General features: G+C 36.6%; 2 protein-coding genes across 2 annotated transcripts in view; both read right to left on the reverse strand.

Annotated features, from left to right (window-relative positions):
- The window catches only part of LRRC8B (leucine rich repeat containing 8 VRAC subunit B), a 28,183-nt gene extending 16,958 nt beyond the window's left edge, over positions 1-11,225 (reverse strand). Inside the window, exons 1-2 of the mRNA XM_054477114.2 lie at positions 11,171-11,225; positions 2-99 (exon numbers count right to left, since the gene is read on the reverse strand). The gene's annotated coding sequence lies outside the window, so the exon portion shown is untranslated. The remainder of the gene's footprint in view (position 1; positions 100-11,170) is intronic.
- LOC129031185 (uncharacterized) overlaps positions 1-18,025 on the reverse strand; it is a 56,644-nt gene that overhangs the window by 3,013 nt on the left and 35,606 nt on the right. The window contains exon 2 of the mRNA XM_063652918.1: positions 2-99. Coding sequence (XP_063508988.1) covers positions 36-98 — 63 coding nt within the window. The 5' untranslated portion in view covers position 99 and the 3' untranslated portion in view covers positions 2-35. The remainder of the gene's footprint in view (position 1; positions 100-18,025) is intronic.

An 18,025-nucleotide genomic window follows, 5' to 3' on the forward strand; every position in this document is an offset into this window, starting at 1 on the left:
CTATAATGAAAAAAATTAAATAAATCCAATATGCTTCAGTCAGGAGGTCTACACCTTTTGAAGTTTCTTAGACACACCATCTCTGTGTTTGTCTTCATTCTATGAGAAAACATAAATATCTTGAAATAGCTATAGTTATTCAAACAAACAAACTGGAGATACTGCCTCCAGAAGTCCTCTCTGTCATAAGACATGATATGGCAAATAGATTTTCACACTCCGGGCCTCAAGCAATCCTTCCACCTTGGCCTCTCAAATGCTGGGATTACAGGTGTGAGCCACTGTGCCTGGCTTAGAGTTTCATAGGTCAGTTTACTTTTCACACTGGGGCACATTCTGGCAAAGGTGTATCTACAGGGCCCCACTCACATTCATTAAACCATACTCACTCCCTGAACTTCCTTTCAATTACAGGTTAGTTCCTACAGCAATTTAAACACAACATATTTTAAAATTCTGTGTCTACAACACTTAGATGAACACAGCTTTTCTAAGTAGTCGACATATGTTAATTTCTCTCACTCATTCCTCAAATACAGTCGTTCTTATTTGCATTTTTCAGATGGCTTGTCACACCAAGTGATTTCTGTACCCATATTTAAAACCAAACATCTATCCAAATAAGTCTCAGTGCTCCTAAAATTTAGCCTACCAATCTCATTAGAAAAAGTGACAAGTTAATATACTTTTTCAGATACAGCTCAGAAATATGGCTGAAATTACTTGAAATTATGTTATTATTAAACATACTTAGGCTTTATGTTAGATTTGTTTAATTTAGAGGTTAATAAAGCCATTTGTAACATTTATAGTTCAATAATTTGTGATAGTTAAATTACATATATTGATAATTTGAACTGTGAGAAAATTGTAAAATGCTAGAATTTGCTTTTAATTGAAAGTAAAAATTATATCTTTTAGTGCCTATGAAACCTCAAAAAAAAGTTTCTAGGGAGATTTTATAGTATACAATCCTTTTTAAAAAGTACTTCAAATCTTCCTAAGAGTACTGACCCCAAATTGTATTTAAGATACTTTTAGCAATAATCTTTTAAGCTTGTCATTTCAAATATCAAAAAGTTGGGCATGTCTGAAACTTACTTTGGGTTTACCAAGTCATGTGCAAAGCCTATTTTACAATTAGTCACCATCCAGCATCAAATTGTTTTGCAGGTTAGAAAGCACAGTTAGTATGTATAAGAACCTAGCTGTACACTAATTCATAACTATAGGGCACCACTGGAGTAAGAATTTCTCATTCACAATTCACAAGCCTTTATAAAAGTCTTACAACTTATATCACATGACTGCATTTATGTGCACTGAGCATGATAAAGACATCTGATGTGTGAAACATTTTACATATTCTTCCACAGCAGCTGCATTTGTAACATGCCAGAAAAGAATTTATTGCATAATTCAAAAATGCTACTCAGCCATGATTCTTCTTATACAGTTCTCCTTAAATATTAGAAATATACTTTCTACTTTATTAATAATTTAACATGTTTTTCTACCTTCAAAGCATGTCTCATTTACATTAATTTGTTTTATACTGAAAACAAGCCATTGAAATAAATAGTATTACTCTTTATGTTTATATGCATAGAAATTAAGGCAGTCTCAAAGAATTTACCTTGCCTAAGGTGACAAAACCTCTAAGAAATAAAGTTGCAACTGGAACCTAGGTCCTCAGACTCAAATCCCAACCTCATGCACACCAGACCACATGGCCTCAGTCAATCCAATTAACTACGCCACAGTCTTAGGTCTCTCAAAAGCTGAAGAAAAAGCTAATTAGCGCTCTTTCCTAACTCATCCAATATCTGCATTATAACTGGGTTATAACTGCATTATAACTGGGTTTGAATAAGGATGCAAATGTAGTTTTCTGTAATGTCTTCCGTTACATATAATCTACTTTCTCAGCTAAACATTTTCCTACTAAATATTTTCTACTGAACTAAAACTTAATATTTAAATATATAGCATCTGGATTTAAGTATATATAAAACGTCTCAGCATTCCTATGTATAAAATGATGATAATTTTCCTATTTGAAATGCTTAACTAGAGAGTTTAAGCATAGCTATCCTTTGTCATTATGCCATTTAATACTGTCTGTCCAGGAAATTGTTTCTAGACCATATTTTAGTAAACAATGATGATTCAATCCAAATAAAATATCTATTTCTAATATACAAACACACTAAATCAATCCAAAGAAATGTTAAGAGTAATGGATTTTACGGTTCTAATCCCATTCTTTCAGCTTTTAAACCTCATTAAGAAGTCATAAAAGCTTTTTCAAAACACATGAATTCACTTGACAATCTTACTCCAAAGTCTCTAAGACTGTAACATCAACATTCAAGTTAGGCATCTTTACTTCCCAGTAGTCCTTATTTTACTTTGAAAGCATTTCTAAAATAACAAGTGAAAAAATAAACAAATGACGATCAGATGGTATTTAGTGTCATTATATACTGAGAACTGGATGCTACTTCAAAGATCTGTCTCTGACCCCACGCAGGGATTACAGCTGAATAATTCCAAATAACGGTTCTCTACACTACTCTCATTGAAAACTGATTTAAAAATCACCTTATATCCCTTCAAAATGTTTAGTGCTACTTCCCATTAAGATGTTTCTTGGGACTAACATATATCTAACTGAAATTTAAATTCACCTTTTGTTGAGTTCTCTCTCTAGGAAACAATGCATCAGTATCTGATTAATTTGCCCCTTTTCTTTATGCTAAGTAACTCATTTAACCATTCTTGAGAGACTTAATGACAAGCATTAAACATATTTCAAGTACTTAAATGATCACCGGCAATAACATTTGATATACCAGTTTCCTTATGTCCCTTTCCAGTTCTTTCAAATCTTGTTAGTACAGTGATTTTCAAATAACAAACATGCTTCCCAAACTCAGTTGTAGTTTTGAGACCTAGAAAGGAAGATTTTTCTAATAGTAGTTCTCTAACATTAATGTACATAAAAATCACCAAGAGCTTATTAAAACATGAAGTGATGAGTCCATCCCTCAGAGCTGCCAATTCGTAAGGTAGGAAGTAGGTCTCACGAATTGCATTGCTAACAAATTCCTAGTTCATGTTGATGCTGCTGGTCCAAGGACCACTTTTCAAGAATCACAAACCTAATGACAGTGATTCTCAATCTCAGCTTCACCTTAGAACCTCTTGGGGCATTTTTAAAAGAAATGTAAACCCAGGCCTTACTCCCAAAGAGCAAGTCAATTGGTCTAGCAGAGGCCAGATTTCTTTTTTCCCCCAAATCTCCCCAGGAGGAGAAAGCGTACAAGATAGACAATAAACTATCTGAGAAAAGCGCCTATCTTTTAAGTCTTCTTGGAAGTTGCACTAGACTTCCAGGATGCTCTCTCCCCTCTACAGACTACAAAGTAACAACTACCATCTCCACGTGAATCCTTCAGAGACTCAGGAACGTGAAGCAGTAGAACAGTGAATCACTGAGCTATACAGAGATGCAGGATGGATTATGGGAGAGGGATTAGAAACAAAGGGAGCGGCTGAAAGGCTATTTCAATAGTGCTGTCATCCAGCGAATGTTTTAAAGGTCTAGCATTTAAGAGAAGCAGTATGTTTTCTGTCCTACTGAGCACTGCATTTAGTAATTGAAAAGCAGTTTTCTTTTGTTTAATGTGTACTTTAAAACATGTCTTTGTCAGGTACGGGAATGGGAATACATTTTCTCTTAAACTCAATACTTTATAATAGAATAATAAGGCTAAAGTTTACATTATGTTTAAAAAGAAAGCAAAGAATAACATAGTCAAGGGAAATTAAAATTCAGTACCACCTAGCAACATCAGATAAAGAGGTCCACAGAGAGGCAGGAGTCAAGTGGATTCAGATTTTGATCCTATGATATGATTGTATCTTACACAGTTTCTAGCACATGGGGCAAAATAAATATTTATATAATAATTAAATGTACAAAAATGAAAAAGATCCCCTAACCATTCAAACCTTTAGGGTGTATTCAGGGTGATAGAGCCTTTCCTAGGGAGAGGCAAGAACTCAGCAACAATAGAGATGGAAGGGTTTTTGCTAACTGTTCTGCACATTCCAAGCATTAATGGCTTAAGAAAAGGTTTTATTTCTTGAGATTCTGTGGGAGGCTTTTTTTACTTCATAGTGTTGGCTGGCACACCTTCTAGATGGTTGGAAGGTACAAAATGTCCTCATTCCTTAGGCTGGTAGTTGGTGCTAACTGCTAGCTGGTAACTCCTTCATGTGAGACTCCATGTGGCTCTTTGAGTATCCTCACATAGCATGGTGGGTGGGTTCTAAGACAATACATTCCAAGCACAAAAGTAAAAGCTACAGCTCTTTTAAGGCATAGGCTTGAAGCTACACAGTGACACATCCACCAAAATCTACTGGCCAAAGGAGTAACAAGGCCAGTCCAGATTCAAGGGAAAAAGTGGACTCTACCTTTCAATGGGAGGAGTGGCAAAAAGTCTGCAGCCATGCTTAGTCCACCACAGTCTACTCTCTGGCCAGAAATGATTTACATTCCTCTTACACGCAAAGCACACTAAACCCTTTCCCAATCCCCCCAAAAACTTCATCTCCCTATGGCATCAAATTCAGGCTTGAAGTCCAGGATCTTGTCATCTAAATCAGTTCCAGAATGCTGTGGGACAAGACCCTTGAAATTATTAGAAGCCCTTCCATCTAGCTGAGAGGTTCTATGAGGCACTGCCTTCAATCTTTTTGACGTTTTAACGAAGGGTCTTACAGCTATGCCTTTGCTTTTATTTTCACCTTGAGACCAAGTTTTACTGGCAGTAATGTTCTGGATCTGATCTTTGGACCTGAGGTCATTTCTTTCTTTGAGTATCTTTTGCTGGGTAGAGGAACTGGTCTTTTGCTGGGTAGAGGAGCTGGGGATGAGAAACAGTTGGATTTACAGTCTGAGAAAATTCAGGATTGGAAATACTTCCTCTAAAGTCTGCTTAAAATAAAATAGTTTCTTCTTTAATTGGTCTCTTTCTTGAAATACTTTGATCATAGTACCAAAAAAAAAAAAAAAAAAAAAGGAGTTAAAAAAGGAGTTAAAGGGGTCACTCAGAGCTTCTGATATTTTGCTGGAAAATCTCCTAAGCTAGGTCCACAAGTTCATTAGGTTCATTTTCTATGTTCCATGTTACTGTAGGTCATGGTCTTGCTGACTTTTTTCTCAATATAAAACAAGGGTACCATTTGACATCCTCCAATAGCAATAGTATTCTAACTGCCCTTCAGGCCTTCACTGACACCTGGTCTCAAAGCCAAAAAGCCAGATTTTTTGTTATGGCAGCATCTCACTTCTAGGTACCAATTTTTGTTTTGATTCTTTATTCTGTGTAACAAGTCACATCAAAACTTAGTGGCTAAAGTAACAATTTATACTTTCTCATGATTCTATGGGATGATCTGGCAGTTCACATGGTGTCGGCTGGAATGCTAGAATACTTAGAAGGCCCAAAGTGCCTCAATCACAACACTGGTGCTTCTACTGATTGCTGGCTGGGAGCCCAGCTTGGGCTGTCGACCAGGGGCCTTGCCAGTCCTCTATATGGCTAATCGGGCTTCCTCACAGCAAGAGACTAAGATCTAAGAGGAATATTTCAAGCACACAAAAGCAGATGCTATAAGTCTCTTAAGGCCCAGCCTTGGAAATTACTCCACACCATTTCTGCCACATTCTATTGATCAAAAAACCTACCACAGCCAGCCAGATTCCAAGGGTGGGGATATCAACTCCACCTCTTGATGGGCAGAGTTGCTAGGCCTTAGCAGCCATGTTTAGCCCACCGTAGGAAGTCATCAACATTTAAGTGGTGGTCAGTGCCACAGAAATGAATTATTTGAGAGAAAGAATTTAGTGAGTGAAGGACAGAATTGCTGACCCCTCTATAAAATAGATAAGGAAGAGTGAAAAAGGATAGAGAAGCAGCGTCAGTGAGGTAAAGGAGAAGCACAGTATTTCTGAAACACAAAAATCAGAATTCAAGGAAAGAAGCTGAGATTATCATAAAATAATACACAGAAACCAAAGGAGAAGAGAGACACACAACTGCCATTCCAGAGCTTCTGACCCAAAACTGTAGTAAGATAACAGGTCTGGGAAACAATTTGATGAATACTCTAAACATTAGGAAAATTACCCTAGTCATCAGAAGCCCTCGGAGAAAGTTATTGAATAAATGAAATAAAACAAATAATTATAAATAGTAAGTAATAAATAAAAAAGTTACTGAGTGAATTAAAACCATTGAAAAATTCTAGAAATCCTAATGACATCTGAGTTGTTTTTTTTTTCTTTTTTTGAGACGGTGTCTTGCTCTGTCGCTCAGGCTGGAGTGCAGTGGCGCGGTCTTGGCTCACTGCAAGCTCTGCCTCCAGGGTCCACACCCTTCTCCTGCCTCAGCCTCCCGAGTAGCTGGGACTACAGGCGCCCGCCACCACGCCCGGCTAATTTTTTGTATTTTTAGTAGAGATGGGGTTTCACCATGTTAGCCAGGATGGTCTTGATCTCCTGACCTCGTGATCCGCCCACCTCAGCCTCCCCAAGTGCTGGGATTACAGGCGTGAACCACCGTGCCCGGCCGACATCTGAGTTGTTCTAAACTTTAAGGAATATTGCTTCGCTTTTACTTATTTCTGGCAGTTATAGAACACATCATATATTTAATGTAGATAATATTTTTCTCTTTAGGAAAAGATCTCTCAATTCTTTGAAGTTTTTAGTAAGCTACCATATTTTCTAAAATCTATTTAAAATAAAAGAAGTTGTAGCCATATTCTTGTAATATTAACACAAGCATAAGCCCCTAGTTGCTGGATAATTCTTACAGAGAAGGTGTAAATAGAAGGCAACCTCAAATCCTTCTCCATCACCTTTTGCTGTTTATAAGACTATTTTCCTGACCACCCCCCAACACCACAGTAAGCAAGCCATAATACATAGAACAAAACCCACTCCCTATGTAGTCCCTTCTGAATCACACTCTCACCTTTCAAATGACAGGCAGACAGCAGAGACCAACTGGACGAAAGAATCTCAAAGTTGGAAGATGGCCTTTCTGAATGAACAAAGCCTCCATGAAATATGGGATTATATAAAAAGACTGAATTTATGGCTGATTGGTTTACCTGAAAGAGATGGGGAGAATGGAACCAACCTGGAAAACATATTTCAGGGTATCATCCATGAAAACTTCCCCAATCTAGCTAGAGAGGCCAACATTCAAATTCAGGAAGTGCAGAGAACCTCAGTAAGATACTTCACAAGGAGATCATTCCCAAGACACATAATCAACAGATTATCTAAGGTTGAAATGAAAGATAAAATGTTAAAAAGGCAGCTAGACAGGTCAGGTCACCTACAGTGAAAAGCCCTTCAGACTAATAGCGAACCTCTCAGCTGAAACCCTACCAGCCAGAAGAGATTAGGGGTCAATATTCAACATTCTTAAAGAAAAGAAATTTTAACCCAGAATTTCATATCTGGCCAAATGAAGCTTCATAAGCATAGGAACACCCAGATTCATAAAGCAAGTTCTTAGAGACCTTAAAGAGACTTAGACTCCCAATCAAAAATAGTAGGAGACTTTAACACCCCACTGACAATATTAGACAGATCACTGAGACAGAAAATTAACAAAGATATTCAGGACCTAAACTCAGCACTGAATCAAATGGACCTGATAGATATCTACAGAACTATCCAACCAAAACAACAGAATATGCATTCTTCTAAATGCCATTGCCACATGGTACAAACTCTAAAATTGATCACATAATTGGAAGTAAAACATTCCTTAGCAAAAAAGAAAAAAAAAAAAAAAGAAAGAAAGAAAACCAGCACACAATAACCCCTCTCTCACCACTCCTATTCAACATAGTATTGAAGTCCTTGCTGGGCAATCAGGCAAGAGAAAGAAATAAAGTGCATCCAAATAGGAAAAGAGGAAATCAAAGTATCCCTGTTTGTGACGACATGGTCTTATATCTAGAAAACCCCATAGTCTCAGCCCAAAAGCTTCTTAAGCTGGTAACTTCAGCAAAGTCTCCAGATACAAAATCAATGTGTGAAAATCACTAGCATTCGTATACACCAACAACAGTCACGTTGAGAGCCAAATCAGGGACAAACTCCCATTTACAACTGGCACAAAAAGAATAAAATACCCAGGAATACAGATAACTAGGGAGAACTACAAACCATTGCTCAAAGAAATTGGAGATGACACAAAAGAAATGGAAAAACATTCCATGGTCATGGATAAGAAGAATCTGTATCATTAAAATGTCCATATTGCTCAAAGCAATATAAGTATAGATTCAATGCTATTCCTATTAAACTACCATTGAAATTCTTCACAGAACTAGAAAAAACTATTTTAAAACTCACATGGAACCAAAAAAATAACCTGCATAGCCAAGGCAATGCTAAGCAAAAGGAACAAAACTGGAGGCATCACATTGCCAGACTTCAAACTATACTACAGGGCTACAATAACCAAAAATAGCATGGTACTGGTACAAAGCGGACACATAGACCAATGGCACAGAATAGAGAACCCAGAAATAAGACCACATACCTACAACTATCTGATCTTCAACAACACAAAAACAAGTAATGGGAAAGGATTCCCTATTTGATAAATGGTGCTGGGATAACTGGCTAGCCATATACAGAAGATTAAAACTGGACCCCTTCCTCACACCATATACAAAAACTAACTCAAAATGGATTAAAGACCAAATTATAAAAACCCCAAATTATAAAAACCCTGGAAGACAACCTAGGCAATACCATTCAGGACAATAAGCATGGGCAAAGGTTTCATAATGAAGATGCCAAAAGCAATTGGAACAAAAGCAAAAATTGACAAATGGATCTAATTAAACTAAAGAGCTTCTGCACAGCAAAAGAAGCTATCAACAGAGTAAACAGACATCCTACAGAATGGGAAGAAAATTTTGCAAACTACAAATCTGACAAAGGTCTAATATCCAGTATCCTAAGGAACTTAAACAAATTTATAAGAAAAAACAATCCCATAAAAAAGTGGGCAAAGGACATGAACAGACATTACTCAAAAGAAGACATACACATGGCCAAGAAGCATATGAAAAAATGATCAGCATCACTGATCATTAGAGAAATGCAAATCAAAACCACAATGAGATACCATCTCACACCAGCCAGAAAGGATATTATTAAAAAGTCAAAAAACAGATGCTGGCGAGGTTGTGGAGAAAAAGGAATGCTTATACACTGTTGGTGGGAGTGTAAATTAGTTCAACCATTGTAGAAGACAATGTGGCAATACCTCAAAGACCTAAAGACAAAGACACCATTCAACCCAGCCATCGCATTACTGGGCACATACCTAAAGACATATAAATCATTTTATTATAAAGGCACATGCATGTGTATATTCATTGCAGCATTATTCACAATAGCAAAGACATGGAATCAACCTAAATGCCCATCAGTGATAGACTGGATAAAGAAAATGTGGTACATATACACCATGGAATATTATGCAGCCATAAAAAAGAACGTTATCATGTCCTTTGAAGGGACATGGATGGAGCTGGAGGCCATTATCCTTAGCAAACTAATGCATGAACAGAAAACCAAATGTTCTGCAAGCCACATGTTCTTACTTACAAGTAGGGGCTAAATGATGAGAACACATGGACACATAGAGGGGAACAACACAGACTGGGGCCTATCAAAGGGTGGAGGGTGGGAGAAGAAAGAGGACCAGGGAAAATAACTAATAGGTACTCGGCTTAATCCCTGGGTGATAAAATAATATGTACCACAAACCCCCATCACACAAATATACCTATGTAGCAAACTTGCACATGTACCCCCAAACTTAAAAGTTAAAAAAAAGATAAAGAAAAACATAGAAAATATGATACATATACACCATGGAATACTACATAGCCATAAAAAATAATGAAATCATGTTCTTTGCAGCAACATGGATGAAGCTGGAGGCCCTTATACTATGTGAGCTAAAGCGGAAACAGAAAACTAAATACATTTTTTCACTTATAAGTGGGAGCAAAGCATTGGGTACACATAGATATAAAGATGGGAACAACAGACACTGGGGACTCCAAAAGGAGAAAGGAAGGGAGGGAGGCAAGGGCTGAAAGTTTTCCTATTGTACACTATGCTCACTACCTGGGTGACAGGATCATCCTTACTCCCAACCTCAGCGTCATGCAATATACCCTTATAACAAACCTGATCATGTACATCCAAATCTAAAATAAAAATTGAAATTATAAAATTAAAAAAAATTTATAGTTAACTCAATGAGTCAGAACGGAAATGTGAATATACCTAAGAAGTCAAAGGATCTTCACCTTCATCTGTAAAAAAAGGGTGTTTAGAATGTAGTAGGTGACAGACACCCTGTCTTCACCACTGATTCACCTAGACTATCTGTTCAGAGCTGGGTGACACTTTCAAGCTGTATTCAGATCATTAGAGAGTTGTGCTGTTTAATACAGTGTACAAATTCTTCATTCATTGTGTCAAAGCTAAAAGCACTGCTACAATCTAACTTAAAATTAATCTTCTGCAATTACAAAAGAAGAATGCTGTTTGCAGAAAGCAACAGAGTATAGGGCTTGTTTATTTCTGGCTTGCCTACTCAAAGAAAGTATGGCCATCTTTTACTTAATAGAAATATGCAAACCAAATCTATGGTAGCATTAAAACCAAATCTATGGTAGCATTAAAAATCCTACCTTAAACAAAAATCAGAAAAATACAGACATGGACTCTAAGTCTGCCATGGCCATTTATTATATTCCTTAGATTTTACTGTTAAAAAATGACAAATATCATATACACATATATTTTCCTGCATACAAAATCCATAAAAGTTAGGAAGATGACCTTTTTACTAAAAGGTATACAGATGTAATTTTCTGTTTATTAACTGGTTTAAAAACCTCAGAAAGATTTTACTCAAAACATCTGTAAGAATAGTAATCTCTTTTACATACTAAGTATTCAGTATTTATTTGCCCCAAGCTACCAACTTAATTGTAATTATCTTTACCATTTGTTTACAATTCAGGATGTTAATCTTACCCTATGAATGCTGGTCAACTGGAACCTCTGTAATTAGTCTCAATTTGAAAAATTCCTAAGGAGAAATCACAAGCATATTGTTATATTTTACGCATCATAGGACTGCAAGATAATTTATCCACTGACATGGTTCTAAAATTTCTAACATATGTAATAATTTTATGAAACGTACAAAAGATAACTTACTTAAAAAGAAAGCATTGAAGAGATCACCTTCTGACTTCTCACAGAAGAGGTTAACTATTACCCAGGGAGAAAAACAAATCACTGTCACAAACTACACATTTTACTTCATCACAACAGTAGCTTACAAGGCACAAAACATAAACATTGAATTTTTAATGGAGAATAAGATAGCATTATATATGAGTACCACTGATTTTACAAATGTAAGACAGAAACACAAACTGAAAGTATCTATGCTTCTTAAATAGGGGAAACATGGTGAAAGACTTAATATTTGGGATAGTTTTCTTTGTCCAGTTTTTAATTTTTGCTGACCTACTAGTTTTATACAATTATGCCATCGTAAAATTCAATGGCACAATACTGAGACCTTTTTTTGCCACTTATATATCACAGGCTTTTTTGATACTGCTATGAAGTTTCTTTAAGCATTATTTTTGATGGAAGCATATAGTTCACACATGGGTATATCCTAGTTTACAAAATCATTCCCCTACTAAATTTTCAATTTTCCTTTTTTTATTACTAATAATGTTGTAAACATCTCAGTACTCTTCATATGATTTTTTTTTGCATATACTTCAAAAATGAAGGAATTAGGTCAAAAGAGCATAAACATTTTAAGGCCTCTGATATACAGCATCAAATTATTTCTCAGAAAGTTTATACCAATTTTCTTTCCTGTCAACAATGTATGAGTAGCACCTCACCAGATTTAGAAATCATTATTTAAAAAAATTGCTAATCCATATGTGAAAAATGATCTTATTGTTGCTTTATTTGGCATTTCTTTGAGTTGAATTGAACATTTTTCAGCATATTTACTAATGCATTTTATTCCTCTCTCCTATTTAACATTTACCTAAACCAGAGGAGTATTTTGCTGAGAAGATATAAATGACAGCTCTCTCATAATGACAATTTGTCATCTCAGGGTGAAGCCACTGCTGTCAAGTAAAGTAAATAACAAAATATAGCAGAGTTTCTTTATTCGGGATAAAACCAAATCATTCAAACCAATTTTAGAAACTATAACTAAACTTCTCACCTTTCTTCCTCCTTAGCAAAACACAAAAATACCAAGTTGGAAGAAGGAAATGAGAAACACTAAATGACAATGCTTCTTAGAATAGTATAAATAGTCCATATTAGGCAGGATAAAAAGAGGACAAAGATTGTTAAAGCAATTCTGACCGACCCAGCTGCTGAGGCAGGCGGCTTGCGTCAGCACGTCCGCCAGTTTGCTATGCTAATGAGTGTTACACAACTAGCTAATCTACCCCTTCAAAAACATTCTCTCTCCAGAGGAAGGACACAAGACGGGTGTATTTTAACTTAAAAAGTCAATTCCAAGATAACCTAAAAATAAAAGGGTATTCTGGAAGATTTGGAGATAAGTATAACACTGAGAATTCTCTTCTTTCTCAACTAAGAGCTTCCTCCTGAAAGGAAGGCTCCCAACGAAGGACATATAAGGAACGGCTCCCAAGTGACTGAGGATTAAGGAACAACACAGCAGCAATCAGCTTTCTGATAGAAAAACAAAAAGCCCCAAAGGATCTTACTCTTGATGATCTTGTTTCTTTCTGGTCAGGAGAGATGGTGGATTTGACAAAACAAACTTTTTTGTAGTGCACAAAGAACTACTATACAATTTTGGAATTTGAGCCTGGTTTTCCATTTGGGTATATTTGTCTTGTAGGGATAGTTAAATCTTAGGATGGATCTAGCAAGATATCAAGAATCTCTGGTCAAAGGACTTGAACTGGGTTAAAGGCATAGTCACTGGGACCTTGTTTGGCAGGACAGCTATGGCAGGAATCACTGGAATATCATGCTCATTCACCCTGCCTTGGGCAATTATATAAGTTTAAGGCTTTACTATGTAAAATTAAAGCCTCCCATTTCATCAGTTTGAAAAATTCAAAATCATAAATAACAGACGGATTTAAAAAAAGAACATCCCACTGCATCATCTGTCCCATTCTGGATCAAGTGGAATCACCTCTATGAGCCATCCAGACCAGCACAGGCTGAATTTGTTGCTCCTTCATCTGTGTTCCAGGAAGTCATTTACTAATATTTCTTTTACATTGTTCATTAATATATGTGAAGCTATTGCCTGTGATTCTTTGAGGGCTGGGGCAGTATCTCATTTATCGGCATCCCAGGATGTATCCCAATGTCTCTTTCATGGGTTAGATTAAGGTCCTAGATATTATAGCAGCTACTACGTATGGATTCATCAATGGGGTATTTAAATCTCTGGAAATTTAACTAGATTAAACAAAAATAGTACCTACTGAACCTTTCTCAAGGATGGTATTGAATGTGGTTGGAAGAAAATATCATGAGTCTATTTCCTTCGGGTCAGAAACTGGCGAAAGGAGGACCCAGAGGGCTCTTTTGCTACTCTTTTTCCATACAGTGCTTCACTACTCCACTTAAAAACACTGTGAACAAATATTTAATGAATACCAGTGTGAAGTGGCATCAAATCCTTAGACTGCCCAGAGCTCAGAGTGATCGGTGATGAGCCCACTCCCCTGTGTCAGTCTTGTCCCTCTCTGTGCCATGAATATTTAGTAAATAATTGTTGAGTAAATGCAGGACAGCAGATCAGGTTTCACCACCTATTTAGGAACCAAGGGTACAGAGGAGAAGGCCTGGCTTTCAGAAAGATCTGTGAACACCACTGGTGCAAACACATGGTGGGTATGGAAGGGTGGCAAAGCAAATGACAATGACAGAGCCTCAGACATTTCCATCACCCCATGGCAGGGGCAGAAATTCAGAAGCAGAGGCTAAGTCTTCATCCTTCAGGGAGAAAGGAGAAAAATTTATATTTGCCAACTTACTCACCAAATGGGACGTTTCACAAATCTGAATGGAGAACTGCTGTCAAATTCAGCATGACTGGCTGCATTATAATGACTGAGAGTCATTTTGAATCAGGTTGGACCACTGGATAAATGCCACAGCATTCCAAAATGACCTTAATATCTTATCAAATTATGATTTCACAATTATTCCCTTTTCCACAAGTTAACCTTAGTATAATGCAACAAGAACAACACTGGGACCAATGGAATTATCAAGGTATCATCCAAACAAGCATGCTGCACATCATACCATTCTGTGCCCACTTGTCCTGAACTCTGGAGGGCAAAGACCTTTCTAGTCTCCTGAGAGACTACCACATATTAGGTGCTTCATAAATGTTCTAATTCCACAACGCTGTGAGCTATGATTGAGCTGACAATATTGCATGTCCTTAGATAGCTTTAGTCTCATAAAACCAATAATATCTGATAATGATCACTGTAAAGAATGCTATATCTGCCATAACATACTCTTAACCCAAAGACAAAATCAAATTGTCATGCATTGCAAATCAGCCTAGTGCTTGAGCTAATTTCTGACCACCAAATACATACATTTAATGTTCAGTATTTAAGTGACTATTAAACACAAAAGATGTTTAAAACAAACACTGCTACCCTACTTGTCCCCCTAAACAAGTAGTTAGTCCTTCATGCTTCTTTAGCATTTAGGGAATACTGATAATTCTATTATGCTTCCATTAAACTGTATCACCAATATCTGATTTGATGCCTTCCTGCCTCAGCCTTTCAGCTCTTAGAAGAGTTGGGTGTGCAGGAAGAACCTGACACTAACAGTCTCAATAATTATCTGTTGAATGGAAAAGGGTGATAGAGTTAGGGGAAGGATAACATTTACTGTGTACCTGGTGAAGTAGGTATTATTAGCCAACTCTAAAGGTGAAAAAGTTGAGGTTCAGAGAAACAAACTTGCTCAAGTTCATAAGCAGACCCAGCATTCACAACAGAGCTGACTAAGAGCCATCTGCTACACAGCCTTCTCCAAGGAGCTATATAAAAAGGAGTTTTATATAGAATGTGACAGCTCTCCTTTTCTCAAAGCTACAATGTATCTTTTAGAAAAACTAAAAGAGACAATTTAAAAATGAGATCTATTTTGTTTTCCTAGCTCATTGCTCAGTATTCCATCTAGTGAAACAGAATCAACAAGTGCTTCCTCCATCCTGGCTGCCTATTAAATAATTAAAGTCGACATGATAGATAGCCAGAGCAAGGGTACATCCTGCTTGCACAGCCTCTTATGAAGAAACATTTACCAACAATTTAATAACAAGATGAATAACCCAAGTTTCATCTGTAGTTAAATGATAGTGTTTTACATGGCTTTTCTTCCAGACATACCGATTAAAATGTGGTTAAAATAAATCAAAAACATACTACCCATATATGACCTTCTTTTTGAAAGACTTTAAAAAGGAGTATCACATGTTTTCAATGTGTTGCTTTGTTAGGCCTAGTTCTTATCCTAAAACTGATGAAAATGTGAGACTTGGAAGGGAAGGTAGCAGAATAGTTAAGATTGAGTTTTGACTTTGTTGTTTACCATCTGCTTGATCTTAGATAAGCTGAGTATCCCTTTTCTCATCTGTAAAATGGGGATAATAACCATAATAATGGTTTCAACCTAATGGAGTTGTTTTAAGAATTAATTGAGGCAACTACAATTCAAATGCTTAGCACAGCAGCAGGTACAATGTAAGCACTAAACATGATTATTTATTAACAGAGTAGTAACTTTATCTAAAATTAATCCTTTAAACATTGCCTTTAAAGTATGATCCTATAAACAAATACCAGATTAGATATTAGGAGGTTTGGTTTACCACCTAAGTTGTGATTTCCATGCCAGTTCTCACCATATATCACAAGACTCATTACTAGAAAGTGTTGTGAAAAGAAATGTAACTTTCCTTAATAATTTATTATATGGCCCCTAAGGAAGGCAAAGTGTTGTGAAGCCTTTCATATACCTTGATGCAACGTTTTTAAAAAGTTAACCTGTGCAGGTAACCTCTACTTTTTGATGAAATGTCTATAATCCCAGTCAAGATTTATGCTGCAGACAGGTCTGATATGACTGTCACCCAAGCAGAGGGTCATGACTTAAAATCTATAATCATAGTTGTACAACAATATAAATGAACTTAATGCCACAGAATTAAAAATAGTTAAAATACTTCAAAAAGGAAAAATTACTTAAAATAGTTTAAAAAGTAAATTTTGTTACATACATATATATATATAAACCACAAAAAATCTATACTCATGTAAAACAGGAAAACTGTTCTTATTACTTTAAAATGAATATAAATGAGTTACACAAATTAAATATATTGTTGGTCTCAATATACTAGAAAACATACCAACACAAAAAATATAATTTTAATGTGTTGAATTTGCTTTGTTCATAATTCATAGGTTACCATAATAACTACTAAATATTTAATTATCAATTTTGTTTGTTACTTTGAATTCCTCCATCCTGCCTGCCTGCTAAATACTTAAGGTTGACATGCTAGATAGCCAGAGGAAGGGTACATCCTTCCCTGGGTGGGAAAACATCCTGATTTGGGTGGGAGAGAGAATGTGATCCCCCAAATTTGTCTAGAAAAGGTTTAGGTCTTCTTTACTAAATAGCAATATGGCCAGGGAAGGTGGCTCATGCCTGTAATCCCAGCACTTTAGGAGCTCAAGATGGGAAGATACTTGAGCCCAGGAGTTTGAGACTAGCTTGGGCGACAAGGCAAGATCATGTCTCTACAACAAATTTAAAAATTAGCTGGGCATAGTGGTGCCTGCCTGTACTCCCAGCTACTCAGGGGGATGAGACAGGAGGACTGCTTGAGTTCAGGAGGTCGAGGCTGCAGTGAGCCGAGACTGCACACCACTGAGCTCCAGCCTGGGTGACAGAGTGAGACCAAGTCTCCAAAAGAAAAAAAAAGGATAAATAGCAATATATGAAGTCAAGAAATTTAAAAAATCTTCTGGTGACTATTAAGGTAACTGAATATGGGAGATCTTTTTTTTCCTAAAATAACAATTGAAGCTCCCACATGTTTACAAAATTCATTAATAATTTAATGGATATGCAAAGTATTTGATCCTCTTGTTAATCTTCTGTTAAGAGGTCAATCCACCAGAAGGCATCAAGGATGGCAGTAATAGGGTAGGTAAAGGCAGGGAAGAAAAGGAAAAGATAAGAAAGTGGGAGGATGGGTGGTGGTAATGCAGAGGGTGTGTGTGTGTGTCTGTGTGTGTGTGTTTTGGGAGGTGGTTACAAGACAGTAATAGCAATCCTTGGCCTTAGTGATAGCAGACACACTTACTGGGTGCCTATGTGAAATAAATAGATCAATCCATCCATCCATCCACATATCCCTGAGACTTTCGTAATAAACTCATTTTTGCATGATTGCCTTGTTACTTCCATAGTCTCTGGATATGTGGGGTCAAACTGCTCACCTAAAGCACAGGTGGATAAAGGCATATAAAAGGAGACAAACATATTAAAAGATATACCAAATGAGATAGATATATTAAAAGCCTTATCAAATGAGTTAATAATAGAGAAACAGCTGCTCTGCCTCTGCACAGAACTATATTGGTGGATGAGGGAAATGTAGTAATGTGATTAGATGTTCACATGAAGGAAAGTAACCATTACCGAGATATAGGGAAGGATCAACACTACAAGGCAGCATGAACTGCTCAAATGAATACCCAACTAGGTGTTAGGAAACCCAAGTTCTACTCCTCACTTTACATC

This window comes from Pongo pygmaeus, chromosome 1 (genome assembly GCF_028885625.2).
Source record: "Pongo pygmaeus isolate AG05252 chromosome 1, NHGRI_mPonPyg2-v2.0_pri, whole genome shotgun sequence".
Classification (NCBI taxonomy): Eukaryota; Metazoa; Chordata; class Mammalia; order Primates; family Hominidae; genus Pongo; species Pongo pygmaeus.